Here is a 22,256-nt window from a genome sequence, read left to right as displayed (position 1 = left end):
CGTTATTGTGACTTCGAATGATTGTATATATTTAAAAAAAAATATTTTTTAAGGTGAAAAAAAGAAGATCGATTATGTTTGAGTTCATCTTTATTACAAATATTTTCTCTGAAATGATTTCGGAGTAATCACGATGGCAGGCATAGATAATATACGCGTATACGACATTACCATATCTCTATATTCGAAAGGAAGACACTTGATTTGTTTTCTTTTTTTTGCTCTAGTACACTATCTGCATAATTTGTCTATATTCGTTGTTAACGATTCTATATTCGTCCTGCGATTCGTTGAAAAAGGAATGATACTACGTACTTACGTGTAAGATATATTTTTACGTTACATGCACGTCGATACGTAATAACTAATTAAAATGCTTCATATATACAAATAATTGCATCTATTATTTATAATACGTTATAAACTTCGGGGATAATAAATATGCAGCCAAAAATTAATTAATAATTAATGAAAAGACTAAAAAGAGATTCGCTACTGTAAAAAAAAGATAATTAATTAAACCGTATTTCTTTTATTATATCGTTCTTTGTCTTTCTGGGCTCGTATTTTTGTCTTTGTCGTCGTTGTCGTCGTCGTTGTTCTCGTTGTTTATTTATTTATTCAATTAATCATCTATCGAACTTACAATCCTAAAATATCCGTAAATATCGTGGTACGAATCGCAGTCGACGTTGGGAATCTCTAAATATAATTTAGAGATTAAACGAAGAGAATAGAATAGCTTTGGGAAATCTGATAACTTAACGGGAAACACGTTGTGTCGTTTTCATCTAACTCTCACGTAAGAGCGATAAATGGATATATATTTATATAAATTATTATACCTTAAGATAGGTATTTAGATAGATACGCGAAGCTAATCCAATGAATTCATTAGAAATAGGATATCACGATAACACGAGTAGCATTGTATTCAATGGTATTCGTTAAGCGAATTGTATTGAAACAATTCGAATTTATTTAGCTAAAAATTAGACCGTCCTGCGGTCGAAAGCGAACTGCTGTCTTCCCATATTTCTCCTTCGTAATAATATTATTTAATATTATAGATGGATAGAAAGAGTAATAGTACAAACGAAAATAGGTTAAAAGTGTTTGTGAAAAAAGGCACTGAAATGATCAAACGCTTGTATAAGAGATCGTTTGTTTCGAAGTAGTACCGTTCTGTTGTTTTCCATTGGCTATTGGTTCAACATCGGCAATTAAAGTTTTGCTTTGTTGTCCATCACTATCGGACGAGCTGCTAGCACTGTCTCGTTTCGAAAAGGCTTGATTAACGTCCTGCAATTGAGCGCTCTCGTAACTTCTTCGATTTCTAGTAGAAATGCTAGGAACTCGACTAAATCTTCGATTACTTTCCGGACTCGATTGATTTCCTTCGAAGAATCCAGATTCTGGAGAGAGATCCGAGATCGGTGATTGCGGACCTATCGATGATCTCTCGGAAAAATGTTGTCCTTCCTCGGCATTTGTCAAAATCTCACGAAGTTCAGCTTTTCCTCTGTTAGGTGCTTTCTCCGTTTCTATACTAATTCTGTTGTGTACTTCTACGTCGCTACCGTTTAATCGATGTTTCGTTTCAGGAATTTCATGTATCTCTTTAGATTCTTTCATACCCGAAACAATATTTCTTTTGATACCATCCAAACGTTCCCTACTACCCGTGTGACGTCTAGCAACGATTAAACTTTCACCGCTGGTAATAGTATTTAAATTTCTATTGCTATTAGATCGATCGATAGCCAACAATAGAAATCTCTTGGAACCGTTCAAATTTCTTCTAGAACCATTCAAAGATCTTCTACCTTCTTCGCATCCTATAGAAAAATGTCTATTATTGAGATTTCTTCCCGAACCATTCAATGATCTTCTTTCCTCGTCGAGAAGGGGATGATACTTGACGAAACTTTTCTTCGAACCAAGCTGATTTAATCTTCCTTGATGTTCTTCCTTATAATTATCACTATCCCTAAATTCCTGTTCCTCGAACACTATCTCTCGACTATTCTTTATGATCTCTCTGTTCACAGCTTCGGGTAAATGTCTAAACTCGATGTCACCCATCACTTGTATAGCATCCAATTCAACATCAGTCAATTTTGATTGACCAACTTCTCGATTTGTTAACATCGAAGGACCATGCCCCCCGATACTACAATTGACGTCCTTACAGGCGTGCTTACCAAATGGTATATCTTCTAAACTGTTCTCGCTTCTTGCGCTATCGACGTACGTTAAATGACGATAATTATGATGATGATGATGATGATGATGATTATGATGACGAAGGTGATTCGTTGGAGCCGACGAACGAAGTCCGCAATAACAATGGCTTTGTACGTCTTGATTAAAGTCCAATTGATCCTCGTCTATTATTACACCTGAAATTTCACCTAAAGCTTAAAAAATCGTGTGACTAGATCACTACAAAATATATTTATCTATAATTATATATATGCATATATATATTTGTTGATTGTATGAAGAGAAACGTTAATAATCCAACGACACTGGGACGTTTACAATGTTTCTTACGCGAAATTAGATTTCCACATAAATAACGTCTTGTGTTAGTAATCGTATTGATTTCACATTGACTTTGATTCGTGAGATATTCGACTATGACCGATGATGATGATAACCCGATAAATATGATCGTACCTTTTTCGAACCTTCTACCATTTCCATGTTATATTAGTTACATTAATGAGGGATTAATGTAATCAGATTTGAGAGACGTTTAATGATGTTATTGAAATAAGATTATCGGCTAATTATTCCATGATACAGGAGGGATATGTTTTTTTGTAGGATTTATGTTTTATGATCTTGATTAATCTTTCGAAGATCCTTAACGAATGGAATGTCGATACATGATTACGATTAATAGATAAACGAATATACAAGAATACCGATAGAGGAATAAACGGAAAAGGTGGGTGGTAGTGGTGAAGGGAAGAGAAAAACATATAGAGAAGAACGCGACAAAGGACGGATACTCTTCCCATTTCTTTTTTTTCCATTCGAGCCCAACAAATGTTAGTTCCACAAATGGTAGTTCCACAACGCGACTACCGCAAGTTTATCGTTTTTCAAAAGACAAGGACGAGAAGGAAGGAGGAGACTCGCGTTTTAACTTGCGTTTTTTTTTCTCTCCTTCTCTCCGATGTGTGTTATTTTCTTTCCTTTCTTTTTTCTTGTTTTCATTTACGATGTTTCTCGGCCAGAGAGATGATATTTTTCCGCCGAGAACGATGGGGATATAGCGTATCAGGAAAATTCTTATATTCCTGGGCAATCGTCGATCGATGGAATGTCAATGTGAAGCTTCGGCGAGTGTCCTTGCGACGACGAGTGTCCTTGAGGAACAAGGAATCCCGTGGCTTCGTTTTGGTTAAGCGCGTTGAGTATCACCGGAGCTGATTTCGGCTCGCTAGGAATTTTCCTCAGGCTTCCATCTACGATAGATCCAGCACCAGAAGAATCAGACGAGGACACGATCGGTTCGACAAACGTGCGCTTAAAGAGACAACTGAAGCGTGCGTGCGATCATTTTTTTCGTTAGTTTGTGAAAGCTAAGCACAATTTGTTCCTACTCGAAAAAGCTTTAGCGTGATATTATTAAAAAGGCAAGCTATCGGTCATAGGGAAGATCGCTCGTATAAAAATACGATTATTTATCTATTTATCTATATATATAGATTTAGGAAAGAAAAAATAAAAGGATAAGAAGAAACACGATACTTACTGTTCCCTAGACGAATTTCATCCTGAACCCTGTAAAATTCAGCGAGTTCTCTACCAGAACAGAGTGGAGTATCGACTTGCGTGGTGCTATCGAAAAGAGAGTAGTCGACTTCGTAACCCTGCCTTTCTTTCGAATACATCACCATAGGTTCGAATCTGTGACCCCAGAGTATCTCTTGAGGCAAGTAGCTGGACCTCGCTTGAGTGGTTTGTCCGGTCGATTCGATGGTACCTTCGAGTATAACAACCACTTCGAATCTATCCGTGAGTATGTCCTCAGCTGAAAGATTGTAGAAAGGTGATTCCGCATTAATCTTGTGAACGATCGTCGTCGGCCAGATGAAAAAGAGATTGCCGTTCTGTCCATCGGTGCCCACCGCAAGTTCGTGCTGATTTTGCGATAAAATTTCACCTTCCTTAGTTGTCCTCGATCTGATCATTTGGGCTCTAATAGCTGCACCAATGATATGACTCTTTCTCATATCACCAACCCGGAACATCAGGCAAAGCTCCCCGTCCCGTTGACAAATCACGGCGTTTTTTGAAAATAGGAGGGTTTGCGTTCTCTGTTTCGGTCTACTCATTTTCGCAAATACGATACCAACCATAAAAGCCTGTATCATAACACCTGCGACGCTTTGTACACACATCACGAAAATTGCCTCTGGACATTCTTCGGTTGTAGATCGGCTACCGTAACCGATCGTGTGTTGTGTCTCTATGCTAAATAGGAAGCAACTCGTGAAAGAAAATATATTGTAGATGCACGGTGTCCAATTGTTATCGACTTGAAACGGTGGTAAATGACGTTCCTCGAAATCACCGTGAGTGAATGCGATCAGCCACCAAATCACCGCGAAACCCAACCAAGATAGGAGAAAACTCAATGCGAAACAGAGCAACGTCCATCGCCATTGCGTATCTACCAGGGTCGTGAATATATCCTGGAGGAAACGCAACGACCTTCGAGAAATTCGTGACTGCAATACATTGCAATCTCCATTTTTTAATACCGCTCGACGGCGTAACTTCCTTGTTTGTCCTGCCCTGTATCGGCTCCTGAAACACCAATCGTATCATTTTTAAAACAGTCTTCTTCTTCCACATCTACGAGTACAAAAATTCCTCTAACAATTATTTTGCTTTTTCATATTTTTATTCTATTTCTCCGCGCGGCCAATATTTCGATTCATTTTACAAAACTCATCGATTCTACGATGAAAATATATTATAATTGACTGAGATGGTTAGGATAATTAAATAAAAACTGAAGGAAGCCTTAAATAGATCCACTTAGATTAATGTCGTGCAGACATCGATTTAACGTACTGCGTTTCAATAATTTCAGTGTATTATTCGTCGTAAATCAAATGTCTTGCATCATTTCTTACGTTCTTGTTTTAATGTCAAGATGAGAAACATAGACGAATTGCGTTGCAACGTTTATATTACAAACTTGTCTCTTATGTTAGATTGCGCATTTGAATTTTTAACTCGTTTGATGTCAGCGGTCATTTTGAAATTACCTTAAAGCATCGGAAAAAACGAATAACATTTTAATACGAGATACGCGTATAAATTGCTTGAGGTTTCCTTTTTTCTATTTCCTTTTCTTTCTTTTTTTTTTCATCCTTTCTTTTCTCTTTTATACTGCAATTAGAATAGTCGACTTTTGTAGAGATGACACGCACAACAGGCTCTTCGAGTATTAAAGATTTGAATAACAAATCTTGAGGATCTTGTTATCGCTTCTCTCGTATCCATTTCATAAGGTAAGTATGCAAAACATGAATCATTCTTGCACTGTGACTAATTAGTGCAAAATAATGTAGCATAAGTGATCATTATTTATGAAACAAGAATACAAACGATCGTTTCTTTCATATAAGCACTTTTCCATTTTTTTGTGTCTCCTTGTGCGCGCCATTTTTTCTTTCTTTTTAAACAAAAATAAGAACAATAAATAAATAATTATCGTGATAAAGATGATATAGTGTGTTAAATTGAAATGTCGGAAGTTAGAAGAACGCTGGAAACATTTAATTTTATAAGTTAACGACGTAATAATTTGTACTTGCATTATACCGATCACTATACCAAAGACCATTTCATTGAACGTAAATCACTCGGAAACATTCGCGACAAAACGCCTTTTGTCTTATTTCCCTATTAAATGCATCTTATTATTTTTTCTTACTCGTCAATATGTTAATCATCCGCGTATCGTGCCTTCGTATTTATGCCAAGCTTTTTATTTTTATGATTAAAGAAGAAAAAATACATTTATCTTCATCTTTTTCTTATTTTTTCTGTTTTATTCGATACTTTCTCGGAGAAAGATTTGAATACTTCGAAATTGAAAGTTTCTTTCGTAAGAATTTAAGAACGGAAGCAATTTTAAAGCAAGGATTTTTTTACTTACGATGATTCTCTTCGCATTGTACGTCATCGTTCTTGCACTTTAAATTCGTAAATTCGAAAAGCACTGAATTCTATAAATCATTCGATTCGATTTGCAAATAAAAAAGAACTTTGAACAATAACAAATTTCTATCAAAAGCACGTCATTTTTAAAATTACACTCTCCCTTTTTGTTTTTTACTGTTCCCGTATATATATATATTTTGGTTACTCTTTATAAATATTTTATAGTTTCCGGGAAAAAGGCAGGACGTAAAAGTTAGAAAAATGACACCATCGAACGAAGAATAAACTTAAAAACAAGACCCACGTGTGATACTTTTTTGTTAGGGGGTGGAAGTAGGAGGGGGGAGAGAGAAAGACGAGAACAATGCATAGGAATTGTTATCACGAATGAAAACTATGATGATCTCTACGGTGGTCAATATTATAACGCGCGCGCGCGCGCGCCCTCTCAGAGCACAATGATCCGACCGAGAGACCGAGTCTCGGGCCCAGTTCTCCCTTTCGTACGACAAAAAGGAAGTCGCCATTTTGACTTTGAACGATAACCGAGTAACCGTTATCTACCAATTTATTTATTGCCACGCGTAAATCAGCCGCCGCGAGAGTCGACGACACTCACTCACACATCGGTGGACTGACTGACTACTCGTCAGCTTCAACTCTCTCTCACCGATCTCTTCTTTCCTTCCCCTTTTAAACGCAACATTTTCTTCCTTCTTTTCTCTCTCTTTTTGTTACTTTCTTTTTTCTTTTTATTCGTCACTCTATTGTAACCGAATTTCTTTCCTCGATGAGAATCTTGCCCCCTCCCCTCTCTCTCTCTCTCTCTAACGTTACATTACTTTTTAAGCTTGTAACCGCACGTGATACGATTATGAGAATTATTTCATTGACTTAATCAGCGTATATCGTGATGCATGTCCGGGATATAAAGTCGTACACGCGAAGACCGAATACGAGAGAGAGAGAGGGAGAAAGGAAGCAAGAAAAAGATGAAAATATGTTATCTATTATCTAGGGGAAGCAACCCTTATGTCTCCCTGTATTATTTTTCATTTTATTTATTCTTTTAATTATGCCACTTATATTTTTCTATATCACATTTAACTTAAGAAATAAATTGAATGTAATCTTTTTGATAACTTGTCAAGATCGTTGAATATTTTTCAAGAAAATATTGCATTAAGAGAATTATATAGATAATATTTTGTTCACGTATTACGTTAATTGGTATCTTTTCAATGTTATCTTTATCTATTCTTATACGATAAATTTGTCATTGAAACACGATCATCGTTTCTTATCACTTCTATTGCTTTTTGATAAGAATAGTTGAAAACGCAGAAATTGAGAAATTTAACCGAAAAATACTTATTATCTTTGCTTTTTCAAAATGAGAATGCGAATTCTAAGGTTATTCAATAAAATATTAAGTAACTTTTAACAAGCGTTGACAATTTAAAGTCGTTGGAGAAATTATGATTACGAGCATAAGCTTCGTTAAAACTTCAAGATTAAACCGCGATAGTTACTTATGAATGATTGAAATCTTATTTTAATCGAATAAAACTCGATTCATTTTATTATCATATTTATATATGATAAATAGGAAAAGAACAAAATTATTAAAATAGAATAAAAAGATATAGAAGAGATAAATTATGACTAAAAATTAATTTCTCGCGAGTAAAATTAATCGACAGAAATTTACATATGTATATATACACGTCCATACTAAATACACAAGAAAATATATTCGAGATATATCATTTCGTTTTATAGATAAAACATAAATAAAATTCACACCGATCGATCGGCCGTTCATCAATAATTTTTGCGTTATATTTTTTGTTCTCATTATTTAAATTATACCTGCTTCTGAAGGACAGACTGGGACTCTTGGATACGACGATTACCGGGGTAGGTGAAACAGGTGGTAAAAGCTTCTGCTCGTCTCCGTATTCGGTTGACGGAATTTTGTCGTCGTTTGAATTAGGACTCTTCGTACTTGATCCATTCATCTTCATTGATTTTTCTTCTAAATAATTTTTCATTCTTCAATTTTTTTGTTTTCTTCACGAACGACTAATCGTCGTTCTTTAAACTTTTTTTTATATGTATTTCCACCGATCGCGTATACAAAAAAATAACAATTAATTTTCAATCCTATTTTCTTTATTCTTAAAAAAAGAAAATAAAAATATTCACGAATATATTATGATACACAACGTTTAATAAAACTGCGTATGATCTATATACATGGGTTATCAGTATTATTTTTTTTCTATCCCAATCGTTTTCTCCTTGAATCCGAAACGAATTGATAACCGAGAATCGTCACTTTTTTTTCAATAACGATCTTTCTATCATCTATTTTTGTTGTGCTCCTTCTTTCGATCGTAATCTATTTATCCACGAGTATTTACTTTCTTCTCCCCATCTCTCCCTCTCTTTCTTTATAAGTTTATCAACACTATTTTTTCTTATGACTTAATCTTATTTTATGTTCTCGCGAATCTCGGTGAAAAAATAATCGAACGCGACGAAGAAAAGAATGGATGGAAAACGAACAGGTACCGAGTATGAAGCTAGTGAAACATCTACTGATGCATGGAATATCGACGCAAGACGTTTTATATCTATGTATGTATACTTGTATACACATACAAGCACACATACATATGCTTGACCGTCTCGTTCTTCCACTTATCGGTCACTAAACACTACGCTTTGCACTTTTCATTTGCGAAAATAAAGCTGATCATATGCTTATGTCACGTTAAACGCGTTGGTCCCTTTTTTTCAAACGGTTCCCTTTTATTCTTTTCATTCAATTATTAACATTCTTTCATTTCTTTTCTCTTTCCTTCAATTAATCCAAAGTTTCTTCTTATTTTTCTTTTTATTATTATTTTTGTTGTTGTATTTAAAACAACTCGAATATTTTATTTAAATAATTAGCATCGTTTGCAATAGTTACGTTTATCGACTGAGAAAGACAGAGAAGAGAGAGAAAAAGAGAGACAGATAGATTGATAGATTTATAGAATAGAAAGAGAGAAAGAGAGAGGAGAGAGAGAGAGAGAGAGAGAGAGAGAGAGAGAGAGAGAGAGAGAGAAGATCATTGATGCTAATTAATTCGCATTTCAATCGCTTATTCGTTCGCGAATATGCGAAGGAGTATTTAGTCGTATTTAAATGATATCAGCGTAGAAATCGATTGATGAGATGATTGCGTTTATATTACACTTCAAGATATATTAAAGTTGATATATCGAATTAAGATTAATCGTTTGATCGTTTCTATTAGATTTGTTTCTAACAATAAGATAATTATTTGAACTATTTCTAAATTATTTCTTTTGCAAATTCTTTAACGAAATACCATAATTTATACGTAAACCTATTTGTAAGAATAATTTTGTTCTAAATGGATATTATTTAATAATTAATGAAAATTCTAGAAAACTTTTCCCAAGTAGGATGAGCACAGATCAAAGCTTACATTTAATTTTAAGATAATTCTTTTCTTTTTTATTCTTTTTGATTCACTCGCGATGAATGTAAGTAAACTTCGAAATAAAAGTACAAGACAAAAATATAAATAAAAGAACAAAAGGAACAATGAATAATATTTCACGATTGTTAGACGAAAATTATATTTCACTTCGTTAAAAGTTAAACTGTTCGAACTGAAAACGTGACGTCCCATACGTTACTTTTGACTGACTGAGAAATCATGTCTTATCGTCGTCTTGTCATCTCGTTATCGGGAATCGTACTTGGCATACTCCGTAAAAATCGCTGATTCTACATACAAAAATGATATCCTCGCTAAGAAAAAGCGAATATTTGAGATAACGATTTGTGTACTTACATCTTTAAACATCACAAATGCTCGTGTTATTTTTAACCAATTTTTTTTTTCTACTTTTACACTTTACTCTACTTTCTGTAGATAAAAACTTATTGCATTTTGTTATGATCATCTTGATTATTAATCACTGTCGTTATTATCATTATATTATTATTATTATTGTTGTTGTTATTTGCAATCTTAGTTTTGAATTATTGTCAGTCAAATAAACATAATGATAATTTTGAATATGAGAAAACGATATCTTGACGAAATTCCAAGTGGATCATAAAATTTCTTCAATTCGATACGAAAACAAATATTTGGGATAAAATTTGCACGTGTATTCGTATTAAATTAATATCCATAAATTTAAAAAAACAATCAAAATATCAAATAAATCAGAAAGTGAAGAAAAATCGAATATTTAAAAAACACAATAACGATAAATATCTTCCTTTAAAACTAATTTAAAAGGAACCAACCCAGGATCCCTTTTAATTGGCACAGCTCGATTTCGTAATGATTTAGTTTTAGATTCTAACGTCACGATATGTACAGTTCTTTGAAATTCAGTCAAATTGATTTTCTCGTTGTCATCCATAATAATTCGTACACTTTCGACGAATCGGAGACAAATTGTTATTTTTAATCGTAAATGATAAAAAAATGGTTGAAGTTGATAGTATCGTTGGTGAGCTTTACTGTCACGAACAGAACTTGCGGTACGCGAGTTCTCCCGCGACCGTGCAACGACGTTACGAGTTCGATAACGAGCTTTTAATTAAACTAACGAGACTGGACGAGAATCGAGAGGTTGCGAAGACCGATAAAAATGTTCATTCCATCAGACTCGATCGTAGGTGATGATGAACGATCCATTCATGTCACTATTTTCCTCTTCTTTTTCAGTTTCAACTGTAATACAATAAAAACGAATGCGCGAAACGTTTTTACTTTTCTAATTAATTTTACAGGTGTATCGTTAGACCTCTTATATTGTTAGACTTATTTTCTTTTTCTTTTTTTTCTTCTCTAGTTTAAATTATATAGGAACATGCATACATTGATTAGATGCCTGTGGAAACAGCCTGGCAAACCCATTAATCGTGTTCGTAATGTTCGCGTCTTACAATTAGCAATTTGATACGTACTAGTAAACATGCTCTATTAAATGCTAACCCGATAACTGGATTACCGGTTTATGGTCATTTCGATCTGTGGTTAATGTTACGGAGATATAATATCTTCTCATATCGTATCTGACGCGTGCCAATACTAACCACAAATTACAGTTATAATGGATTAGTTTCTTCGAATAACTTTAACTTTCGATTGTAATTTGATAACATATAGAACATTTTTTTCCCTTTAAATTAAATAATTTTATTTTATTTTACAATATCGTGTGTGTGTGTGTGTGTGTTTATTTATCTACGAGTGAATAAAAATCTGAGCGTGAGAAAATACCTGCTTACGTGATCGTTGTTAGACCTATCACGACTTTTACAATGAATTTACTATACGTTTCTTATGTAGACGTTTGATTCATTTGATCATTTTAAAACGTAAGATTTTCCATGTAACGAATACGTTAAGTATTATGACGCGTTTCTATCACGTTACATCCAGGAAATGAGATATCTGATATCCACAGATTGCCGCGAATTTCCACGATTAAGCACGATTATGATCGCAGATTGATCTGCCTCCGGTGACCTTTGGGACGACAGAAGTATACTAATTATGAATCCTGAATGAGAAAACGTTTTAAAAATAGAATACAGATTGATTATATTTCGATGATCAAATGGTTATTATTCGCACAATTAAATATATATTTTCATTCGATAAAGAATTTATACGAGTGACATAAAATATTTGTAAGATTACACATTCGTTATACGTATTAATTATTATTTACAAAAATACGATATCAAATAATGAAATAATTGTAGAAAGATATTCATCTCGATTTCACTCACAATTTTAATGTTTTATTATTTTTTATACTTTTACGTTAGTTTTTACAATAAAAAAAGAAATAAAAAATTCATCCCATTAATTATATCACAGTTTTATTCCAATTAGCAGGAATATTTTTGTTAAACTCATGGCAACACAAAATCAACAATTTTGTAACACCTTAACGTGACTTGAATTAATGAAAGAACGAAACTCTTGCCTCGTAGATCTTTGAAAAATACGTCGACTACGTCATTGTCGTTCTCGCGATCTAGGACAGTTTGACAAAACGTAAATTATGATCAAAGAGTAAATAGATCGATGACATCGTTGAAAAGTATGATGGATTTGTAGTATAAATATGCACGGCAGCAAAAAAAACTCTTTTATCGTAATAGTTATGCTTGTGTATACTTGCATTAGTTGATATACATACGTACATGTAAGTAATACATAAATACATATGTGCGTAGTTAGGTAATTAAAAAAACACGCTCGATAAATCATATTTCATAACAAATGGGTAAGAACGATAAACATTTAAAAAAAAAACAATCTAACTTTTTTCCCTTTAAAACTTGCTACGATCGTGCGATAAATAACAAACATCATATCGAATATTTGTATCAATTTTGAAATAAATCGTTTTTCAACTTATTAATTTCAAAATTATATATATATATCTCAAGGAAGTTTGAAACAATTAATATAAAAAAGAAGTTTTATGAAGAAAATGTGAATTATTATCATTGTTTCGTCGAGTTATTTTGGTTTTACATGGCGCCCAACCAAATTAACACCTTTTTAGTGTTTTCGTTCTTGTCTTCTTCTATTTACACTACTTATCTACATCTTTAATAAACGTAAAATGTGAGAAGCATCTGGCGATCGAAACTGATAATTATTATTTCTAACTACTACTGGGAGAACCCGTTTTTAGTCGCGAACGATAGCTGCTGTTTTCGAAGGTGTACAACCTTGAACGACGTACTTTCAAGTGATTTTTTATGAATATGAGGAAGATTAATGCCTTTTATTCATCGTGTCGATATTTTTATTCCTTTTTTCAATGATGGTGAATGTATCATCGTGGAATTTACGTTAGTTCTTAAACTTTTTTATGCCACGTCATAAAAATATACAAAATGATTATACTTTTTCTTCTTTAATATTTATACAAAATATTATATAAGAATACTTTCTACAATCATAGAAAATGCTGTGTGTCTTGAAAATAATCATTTTTTTTATTCACTTTACGATATATACATTCTTTAATAATTAAAATGAACCTACTTCGCGTTAGATTTTATAGAATAAAATTTCGTAGCAAAGTGGAATCCTTTTATTTTCTATAATTTCATGCTTCAAAAAATTAACAAATCGAACTGAACGATCCAATGCGATCTTTTTATTTTTATTTTATTTTATTTTATTTTATGGGGTTTAGAAATAAAAAACAAATATATATACGCATATAATATTTCTATTTACCTGGTGGAATCTTGCCGACCGACTCCGCCACCGATGCTGCTACTTTGAGTACTGACCCTGACGAGAGTAACGTTTCTCGGTAAACTCGACAAAGTGCCGATACCTTTTTGACCCAGCAAAGGTGATTCCGGTCTCGTTGGATTTTCTCCTACGGTGCCTACGTGAGTTTGTGCTTCCGGATCTCTTTCTTCCTCTTCTTCGATCGTACCCGGTAAACGAAAAAGTTTTTGTGGTTCCTCCATTCTTTATCTCCTCTATCTTATTTTATTTTCTTTCTTTCCTTTCTTCCTTCTCCTTATCCTCTTTCCCCCTACCTCACCCCTTTGTTTCTACCTTTTTCACGATGTCACTTTCATTATTACGTTAACAATTTGTCTTGCTAATTGTTTTATTCAACATATATTTATTTCTTTCACGTGTAACAAGCCTTGCACGAAACTCCAATTGGAACTTTTGATTACTCTCGAAGGAATTGTTTACTTTTTATTTTTATTCTTCTTCTTCTTCTACTTCTTTCACTGTTTTCTTCTTATTTCCCCCCCCCCCACGTTTGTTTTGAACGTCAGTACGACATGCGCCATGAAATGCGCTCATCGAAATCACCACGCATGGTCGAGTCGCGATCTTTACTCGCGAAGGATGATACAAGTTTGTAATCCCCCATAGCTTCTCGACTGGTTTCGCTTTCTTCCCAGCAGCAGCAGCTTCTATATACGTTCTTCTTCCTCTTTTGTTGGCTTATCCTATCGTCCCTCGACTCTAAACCGATCAAAAATTCCTTCAAGTTAATTTCTAAATGCACAAAACAGAGAGAACGTTTTATTTCATTCATACGAAAATATATCGGATTGTTTCAATTATAATTATAATCGATATTTAAGGAAGAAATAGTATTTGAAATATAATAGAAGGAGTCTAAAGTAACGCGATTATGATCACGGAGAACTTTGTTTTAAAAATTCAATGAAACGTTGGCAAAGCATTCCCGATGCATTTTTCTTCGAACGAGAAAAATATTATATTCTCGATTAATGAAGCAAATATCCGAAAGAAATCTCGTTGCAATAGCTAAGCGCGTAAGTCGCATTCTTCTTAGAATCATTGATACGCGTAATCACGTGCATGAGAGCACACCGTGGATTTAGAAAAAAGAATAGGAGGAAGAAGAGAGATCCTTTCGCTGAGATAAAAAAGTATATCTATATATAAACTATAGGGGACTGTGGGATAAAATATGTACACCCGTTACAAACAATACGATACACAATAATAATCTGATATACATATTTTCACAAAAGAAATTAAATGCTAATTAAAAAAGATCCATAAAAATCATATCGATCATATTTTAATTCTATCAATATTCAAACGTTCCAATTGACAATTGTATCCCGATAAAAAAAAACTTTGCTAATATAAATTGTTATTGTTTTTCTATTTCTTTTCTTTTTTTTTTACAAGATTCGATCACTAATGGGAAAAGAAACAAGACCGGCATGCGTGAATGAAATTCCGTGTAAGATAATAAAAAGTTTATCAAAATATGGTGGGAAATGTCTTTTTTTCTTTACATTACTCGAATCAAAGTCAACAGTTGGACGTTCTAATTTTCTCGAGTTTTCGAGGGAGGAGGAGACAGATGCACGTAAGCGCGTCGTACTCGCAACTGTATCGGATTCGCGCCCGTTGCATGAGATCTCGTTGCCAACGGATGCCATGGCGTTTACCTCTTATGGCGGGGATAAAGTGCGCGCGCGAGACTCTCTCACATATACATTTTTACGAGGCCACGCGTCATGTTCTCATGTTAGGATACAGGCATCGTCGTCGTCGTCGTCGTTGACTTCTCGGATAGATCTCAACGTGCGAAAGCGAACACACCACGGACCTTGAAACTTTTCTTTCTGTCAACCCGTTGCCAAGTTAAATGCGTTTTAATACATAATTTTAAACTCCTTATCGTTGCAGGGTAAGCGTGAGAAAATAATTTTGTTAACGAATTTTATCGACGTTCGCTTTTTTTTTCCTTCCCCTTTTTATTATTTCTTTTTCACGAGCACTCGATATTTTTCTATCAGTGGAAAAAAACACAAACTAACGTTTATGTCCTTCTTCGTTTTATCATCATCGTCGCGAGAGAACGTCGAAGATCATTTGTATGGATAATTATTAATTTTGCATTGATTAAAGATTCTTATTACAAAATGTAATGTGCAAATTCGTAAAAGATCGACAAATTTATCTACTATTAAATTAAACGTTAAATACTTTATTATATCGAACATCGAGCAAAGAAAATTGATTGAGATATAGTATTTCATTGATAACAAAAATAAAAGCTTAAGTTTTACAAATTGTAGTTATTCTATTATTATTAGATATTTCCTTTCAAACTATATGAGTAATATATTCTAATCATTTATCTAATGTGTTGATTAAACTTGGATATAATTAGTCAAAACATCGATATTATATCATAGAGAATAAATACGACGGTCAATTAAATAAAATATATAAAAAAACGAACGATAAATCAAGAAAGAATTGAAAAGGAAAAAATCATTTTTCGAATAAATGATTAAACCAATTTAAACAGATATTTTATTATCAAAATTCTTCTCGTTGTTCTTGGCTTATGAATATTGCATTTTTCTAGTTTTTTTACAAGTATCATTTCCCCCTTTTATACATTTCAGTGCTTTTACTCTCTATATGCAAATCGATACGTTATTTGCAATTCTAATAGTTACGTGTTTTTAACGTCCCTTTCTTTTCTTTTCTTTCTTTCTTTCTTTCTTTCTTTCCCTCTCTTCGCATTCGCTTTGTTTTATCATTGCAAATGTATAAATAAAAACATACCTATTAACCGTTCCACCTACGTAAATACGTAAGAAGACACATTTAATTGAAGTTAAACATAACGTTTCATTACAGCATATTATTATCTACTTTTGCTTATCAAGCTATGCGTTTAATCATCGAAGACTATCATTAATTTCGTCTCTTCTTACAACAAATTTTATTTTATTAGTAGGTAAAAGAAATAATTACAAAAGAAAATCTATAGCACTCTTTTATATCAATCTCTAGAGTCATAATCGCGCACGTGTGCGTCACGCTGCATCAGGTTAACGTCGTCTTACGTATGTATATACACACGTTCTTATTGGCGTGTTCATCATCATCAGTCAACTAACGGTGTCCCTGAAACGTTCTTCCTCGTAAAGATGAGATTTTGCAAGGCAACGCTTTTATTTTCGCACGATTGTGACATTTCTTTTCCGATTTATCGGAAATACATTGAAATGAAGTAAATAAGAAATCAAATGAAAAAGAAAAGAAAAACTAATGATAAGTCTTGAAACAGTCATAAATATACCCAAGTAAGTAAGCGAGTACTTGTTCAAAGGTAACTCTAGGTAACTGTATAAACGTGTCCGCATGCGAGTATTTGAAAGTGAAATGATAGCGTTGTTGTTCGCATTCTCGAATAATCGCGAACTTAGTTGATCGCTACGTAAAAGCATCAAGTTATTTCGAATGAATAGTTCTCTACCCGGTATCTAGAATTTTGTACGCATAACTCGGAACCATATGCTCGATACACTTGGGACGCGAAGAGAAAAAAAGAAAGAAAGAGAGAGAAATCGAAAATCATCCGAAACGAGGTCGACACGCGATCGGATGTTGGAAAATTCGCATCCTCTTACCGGTCACTAATCACCGATCGTCTCGTCCCGTCCCGTCCGGACGCACGCTTTTGCGCATAGCTTTCATTGTCTTTCCGCTGGAAATGACGTAGATCTTTCAACGTAGACAGCCAATCAATTAACACATTCCCTCACGAAACCAACGACGATGATTGTCTCTCTCTCGTTCTCTCTCTTCCTCTTGATCTTCTATCTATCTTTGCAACCGATTAACCACGAAGGCCATTATAATCTCATCAACAACTAACAAAAACACTATCATTATTTTTATCATTATATTTTTTCATTCTTTTTTCAAACTTCCTATATCTAACGTAAATCCTTCCTTAAGTTCACTTGGGTTTCTCTTTTTTAAATGAAGAAATATGATATTGAATTTGTTCGAACACGTGGCGATTTACCGGCGTCCCTCGTAGATGTCGCTCGATTAAATTTAAATTTCAAATCTCCCGCCACTCGTTGATGTTTCTCCCCTCCCCTCCCCCTCACCCCTCCCTCTCCTCTCTCGCACTATTTTTCTTTTCTTTGTTTTTCTTCGTTTCTTTTTTCTCACCTATTTTTTTGGAGGAATAAGAATTGGAAATAAAATGTAGTTGACACAAATGACACTTTGCCGCGCGTCGTCGCGTCGAAACGACGACGACGACGACGAAACGTCGCGAAACTGCGAACGCTTTTGTTAAGCGAGTGTAGATATAACTATACGACCAGTGCTATACAACGAGAACGAGCCTTTTCAGTGACGTCAACCGGCACCTTTTACACCCGCCTTTACCCCTTCTCTTTTCTCTTACTTATGTCAGTTCTTCTCTCTTCTCTTCTCTTCACTTCACTACACTTCATATCACTTCTCTTTTTGTCTCTCCTTTCCTCTTCCACCTTTTTCTCCTCCTCATCATCCACATCCTTCTCCTTCCTCTTTTTCTTTTTCTTCTCCTTCTCCCAACCACTTTGGTTTCCTTCTCCTTCTCCTTCTCCTTCTACTCATTAACTTGTGTCTTCGTGTCGAAGATTGCCGATCTATTTCGTACCGTTCTTTTCTATGAATTTGACGTCTCAAAAAAGAATATATTGAAAAGTATGAATTTTTGATAATTTCAAACGTTTACAACAACGACGGATATCATGACAAACGAATAACCGGTTTTTTTTTATAATTAAACTTAAAACTTTTGTGTTTAGTGTTATCGCGTATTTTATTGTTTAATTTTAAGGACTAATTAGGATTTATAAATATTATTTCAATTGTTATCTGGCACATTTTATCGTAAAAGATAAATATATTATATTACCAAATTATTTATTATTTTATCGATTTTTTCCTATGTTCGTGACAGTTTTGCTCCTAATTGCAAATACATTTGTGATGCTACACACTTTATGATAATAAATAATTTTACTGCTGATTCTGAGTAAGAAATAAGATTGACATAACACAATGTTGACATCTCAACGAATATTTATCATCGGATAAATTAATCGGACGAACGTTTTTTCATTGAGAAAAAAATTTCTTCCTTTACATAGCAAACACGTCAACCCGTAAATATTTGTCCAGTCGGAACGAAATTTCGTGTTCACGTAATCATTTACGTTGAACAAGCGAAGACGTAATTTAAACGACACGAGTAGAATAGTTTTTGATCCTTTCATAGTTGATGTCCAACAAATAACGTTCATGGCTCACTCTCCAACCTTCCACGATCGGACAACTCCGTTTTTGTCCTTTCTAAATTCCTAAGCCGATCGGGTACTCGTGGGATATGTGTCACTTGGTTGATCATCGCTTAGAATACTTCAAGATAGGTGGATTGTTTTTTTTTTACCTTCCTTTTGTCGTTTTACTATCTATTGTTACAACCTCATGCACACTTTCTCGTTTTCATTTAATATTAATTAGTATACATTTAACATAATTGTTATTTTAATGTAATAAAATTACATTGTTCGTACTGCAATTTCTATTGTGTGTAATTCGCTGAATAAAAAAAAAAAAGAATTTTTATAATAGTGTCATTTATAAGAATTAATTAAAACAAAGAATCTGATATATTCGAATCACAAATGTAGATGAAATGAAAGAGGGAGAGAAATACGGTTATAAATAATTAAATATTAGATAATCACATCTTTTTATATCCAAGATAAATCTTCTTTCTTCTTTTTCTTCTATAAAAATAGATTTATCTCTTTTTCTCTTTATTTCTTTAATGATAATTAAATAAAGAAAAAAAAAAAACGTAAATAACGAAACGAATCTCTGCTTAAAAAGGCGGCCAATTTTATCATTAAAAGAGATCAATGACGTCGATCAACGACGTTGTTTTTCTTTCCACGCATAGTTTAATTTGACTCAATTAAACGATGATGATGATTCAGACGAGTAATTACCTATGTTACTCTCGCTGCTAGTTGTCAAGAGAAGTGCACAAGATAATGTGGTACCGTTTTACGCGTATTTACGCGAAGGATACACCGAAGAGACGCGTGTTACGCGAAAAAGTTCTTCCGTTGCTTCGTTTTTTTTTGTTCTTTTTTCTTTTCAAATAATTCTAAAATATGAATGCAAGATTTACGAAATAAAAGAGGAAGGAAAAAAGAAAGAAATGTGGAGGGGAACACTCAAGACCCATTCAGCTATCGTTTCTTAAAGTCCCCCACGAAACGTCCGGTTTCCGGTTATTCCGGGTGTATTAGTCATAGACGTGCGAATAATCAATGAGTGGGACGAAAAATACAAGTGTAAAAGAAGTTTTTTCGATTCTTCTTACCAAATCATTTAATCGTTTCTACGAATATATTGATTATCTATAAGTTAATCGTCAACGAAATACCATTTCCTTGAACATAATAACGAATCTCTTCGATGGAAGATTCGTTCGTGAATCATGGCTATTGAAATGATAAAACGTCGATACGTTCTTTTCAATATTTCTTTTATTGTTTTATTTTGTTTATCTTTTGCATCGTAGTATTTTACTCTGAGGAATTTTTAGAGTGTCTCTCAGGTGATGACAGGTTCAGTATAACCGACCTATCAGAGCGAAGCCGAGCTTGGAGAAGAACAAAAAAAAAGATGAACAGTAGGTTAAGTAATACGTTACGTTTGCTAAACGATATGCTTAAGCTAGTTTCGTGATTCTCGAGTATCATCAACGACTCACTATTGTCACGAAAAACAATGTCTGTTTCCGAGCGTACGATTGCGAATAAAATTTTGCAAAGATTTCTTTAACTTTATCTTGTATAAATATTATCATCTTACTATCGAGTCTCATATTTATTTAGACTTTTTAACAAAAATGTTTATCTTATTTTTGTTAGCATAGTTCATTTGAAACGGTCGATGTTTATTAAAGAATACCCTCCGTGTGCTTACGCACGTTTCGGAGCAATAAAATCTATAATTCCCAGAGGGTAACCGCTGAGTCGATGGAATTTCATTCTCCAAGGTTCGCAATTAGCATGACAATCGCGACGTTTACGGCCTCATTCTCGGAAGGTCGAGCCAACCAGCTCGTGATTTCGAGGATCGTGAGATGAAATTTGACCTGAATTTCGTAGCGTTCTTTCTTTAAACCGAACTAGAAATGTTCGAATGTGATTGTTAACAAACTACTATTCGTATTTTATTCCCTCGACATCAACCTACACAGTTGGATACTTTTTACATTAAAATATCAAATACAAATTGCCTCTGATGTCGATTCGCTGATGCTGAATTACTTATATACACTGTAACATGTATTATGAAACTTTGAAGATCAATACATGAATCAACATTTAGGTTTCAATGTGTTTTAAGAGTTTCAACATATTACGGACTGGTTATTTAATTTGTCAGTGTTCAGTTTATATGTTTTCATATAAATACTTGAAAATAAATATAAAATGATATGAAAGTTGGCGATCAATAATGTTCTATTGCGAAGGAAATATTGACCATTGTCACGACCATTATCGTCATCATCATCTAAAGTTACATAGTTTCTCCCTAAACAACAAAAATGAAAAACCAAGAATCCTCTTGATCAGCCCCAAGTACCAAAATAGAAGACCCCAAGATTCTTGCAATGTGTTCAACAACGGACAGTTAAATTTAAGCATAGCTGAAAGTAAAGGAAGGAAGAAAGAAAATAAGAGTATGTATATGCAAAATAGGTAACCCGATAAGCAGTTTATCACGTTTCGCGGGGTGTCATTGACAAGTCTCGTTATCATCTCGGTTGGACTCGGTATGGTTCGTAATGCGCACGCTCTCCAGCTGCTGACAGATGATTGAAAACGAACTTGTAAAACCGAGTTGAGAAGAGGAAGGGAAGGCGAGAACTGCAAGCGTAGGAGGAGGAGCTGAGATTAAACAATTGACTGGCGCGATAACGAGGGCACTTCCCGCCACTAAACTCATCCTGTCGTGTCGTCTAACCTATCCACCACGACTCTTCGTATTCATTTAAACCACTACTATTACTCATCTACTCATCCTTCTTCTGCCCTTCTCACACACATTAATATATTATACACAGTATGCACTCATTGCATCATAACGCGCGAACTATCACAACGATCGAGAATGATTCCCAACGAATCTAGTTTGCACCACGTTGACCCCGTTTCCCTATAAATTTCACTAGTTTGCAAAAATAATAATGTTATTATCTTATCCATAGTATTAACAATGTTTTCAATTCTTATTATTACTTTATTAACATTTAATTTTATCTTTATTGACGTATCATGATTATTAAATGAACTAAATTACAAGGCTCGCGTAAAATGACTGTTTGAAAATAAAAATGGTCGAACAGTTTAAACATCACTCACGATAATTATGCGTCTCTTGATTCTAAAGAAGATACTTTGAAAATGCTTGTTTTCCTGAATAAAATTATAGTCCTCGTTATAATCGAAGGACACAAGCTGAAGGAAGTTTAGTAAGAGGGAAGTTAAGCAGCATGAACGATCTAAATCTCTCCGTATGATACCTTTTGTATTTCAGTTAGAAACAATTTAGATGACGATTCCGATGGTTATTG

General features: G+C 33.9%; 2 protein-coding genes across 14 annotated transcripts in view; both read right to left on the bottom strand.

Moving 5' to 3' along the window:
- Positions 1 to 72: 72 nt before the first annotated feature.
- LOC106792859 lies at positions 73 to 13,888 on the bottom strand. Of its 3 annotated transcripts, XM_014759401.1 has the most exons (4): positions 13,511 to 13,588; positions 8,068 to 8,233; positions 3,770 to 4,827; positions 73 to 2,402 (listed from the first exon to the last, which is right to left on the bottom strand). In XM_014759401.1, the coding sequence occupies exons 2-4, from the start codon at positions 8,220 to 8,222 to the stop codon at positions 1,141 to 1,143; spliced, it is 2,475 nt and encodes an 824-aa protein (XP_014614887.1). In that variant the 5' UTR covers positions 8,223 to 8,233; positions 13,511 to 13,588; the 3' UTR covers positions 73 to 1,140. The 3 variants fall into 3 exon arrangements, with proteins under 3 accessions (XP_014614887.1, XP_014614879.1, XP_014614891.1); XM_014759393.1 differs by lacking the exon at positions 8,068 to 8,233 and having other exon boundaries at positions 13,511 to 13,888; XM_014759405.1 differs by lacking the exons at positions 8,068 to 8,233; positions 13,511 to 13,588 and adding an exon at positions 6,191 to 6,357.
- Positions 4,748 to 22,256, bottom strand: part of LOC106792876 (G protein-activated inward rectifier potassium channel 3-like) — a 31,046-nt gene continuing 13,537 nt past the window's right edge. For 10 of the 11 annotated variants that reach the window (XM_014759418.1, XM_014759421.1, XM_014759417.1 and 7 more), the window contains one exon: positions 14,046 to 14,269. The gene's annotated coding sequence lies outside the window, so the exon portion shown is untranslated. Of the gene's footprint in view, positions 4,828 to 14,045; positions 14,270 to 22,256 lie in introns of those variants that run through there. The other variant, XM_014759425.1, reaches the window with a different exon arrangement.

Source organism: Polistes canadensis, unplaced genomic scaffold (assembly GCF_001313835.1).
Source record: "Polistes canadensis isolate GaletaPanama2010 unplaced genomic scaffold, ASM131383v1 scaffold_10, whole genome shotgun sequence".
Lineage (NCBI taxonomy): Eukaryota > Metazoa > Arthropoda > Insecta > Hymenoptera > Vespidae > Polistes > Polistes canadensis.
The sequence above is the reverse complement of the archived record's forward strand: the minus strand, read 5'-3'. Positions and strand labels throughout refer to the sequence as shown.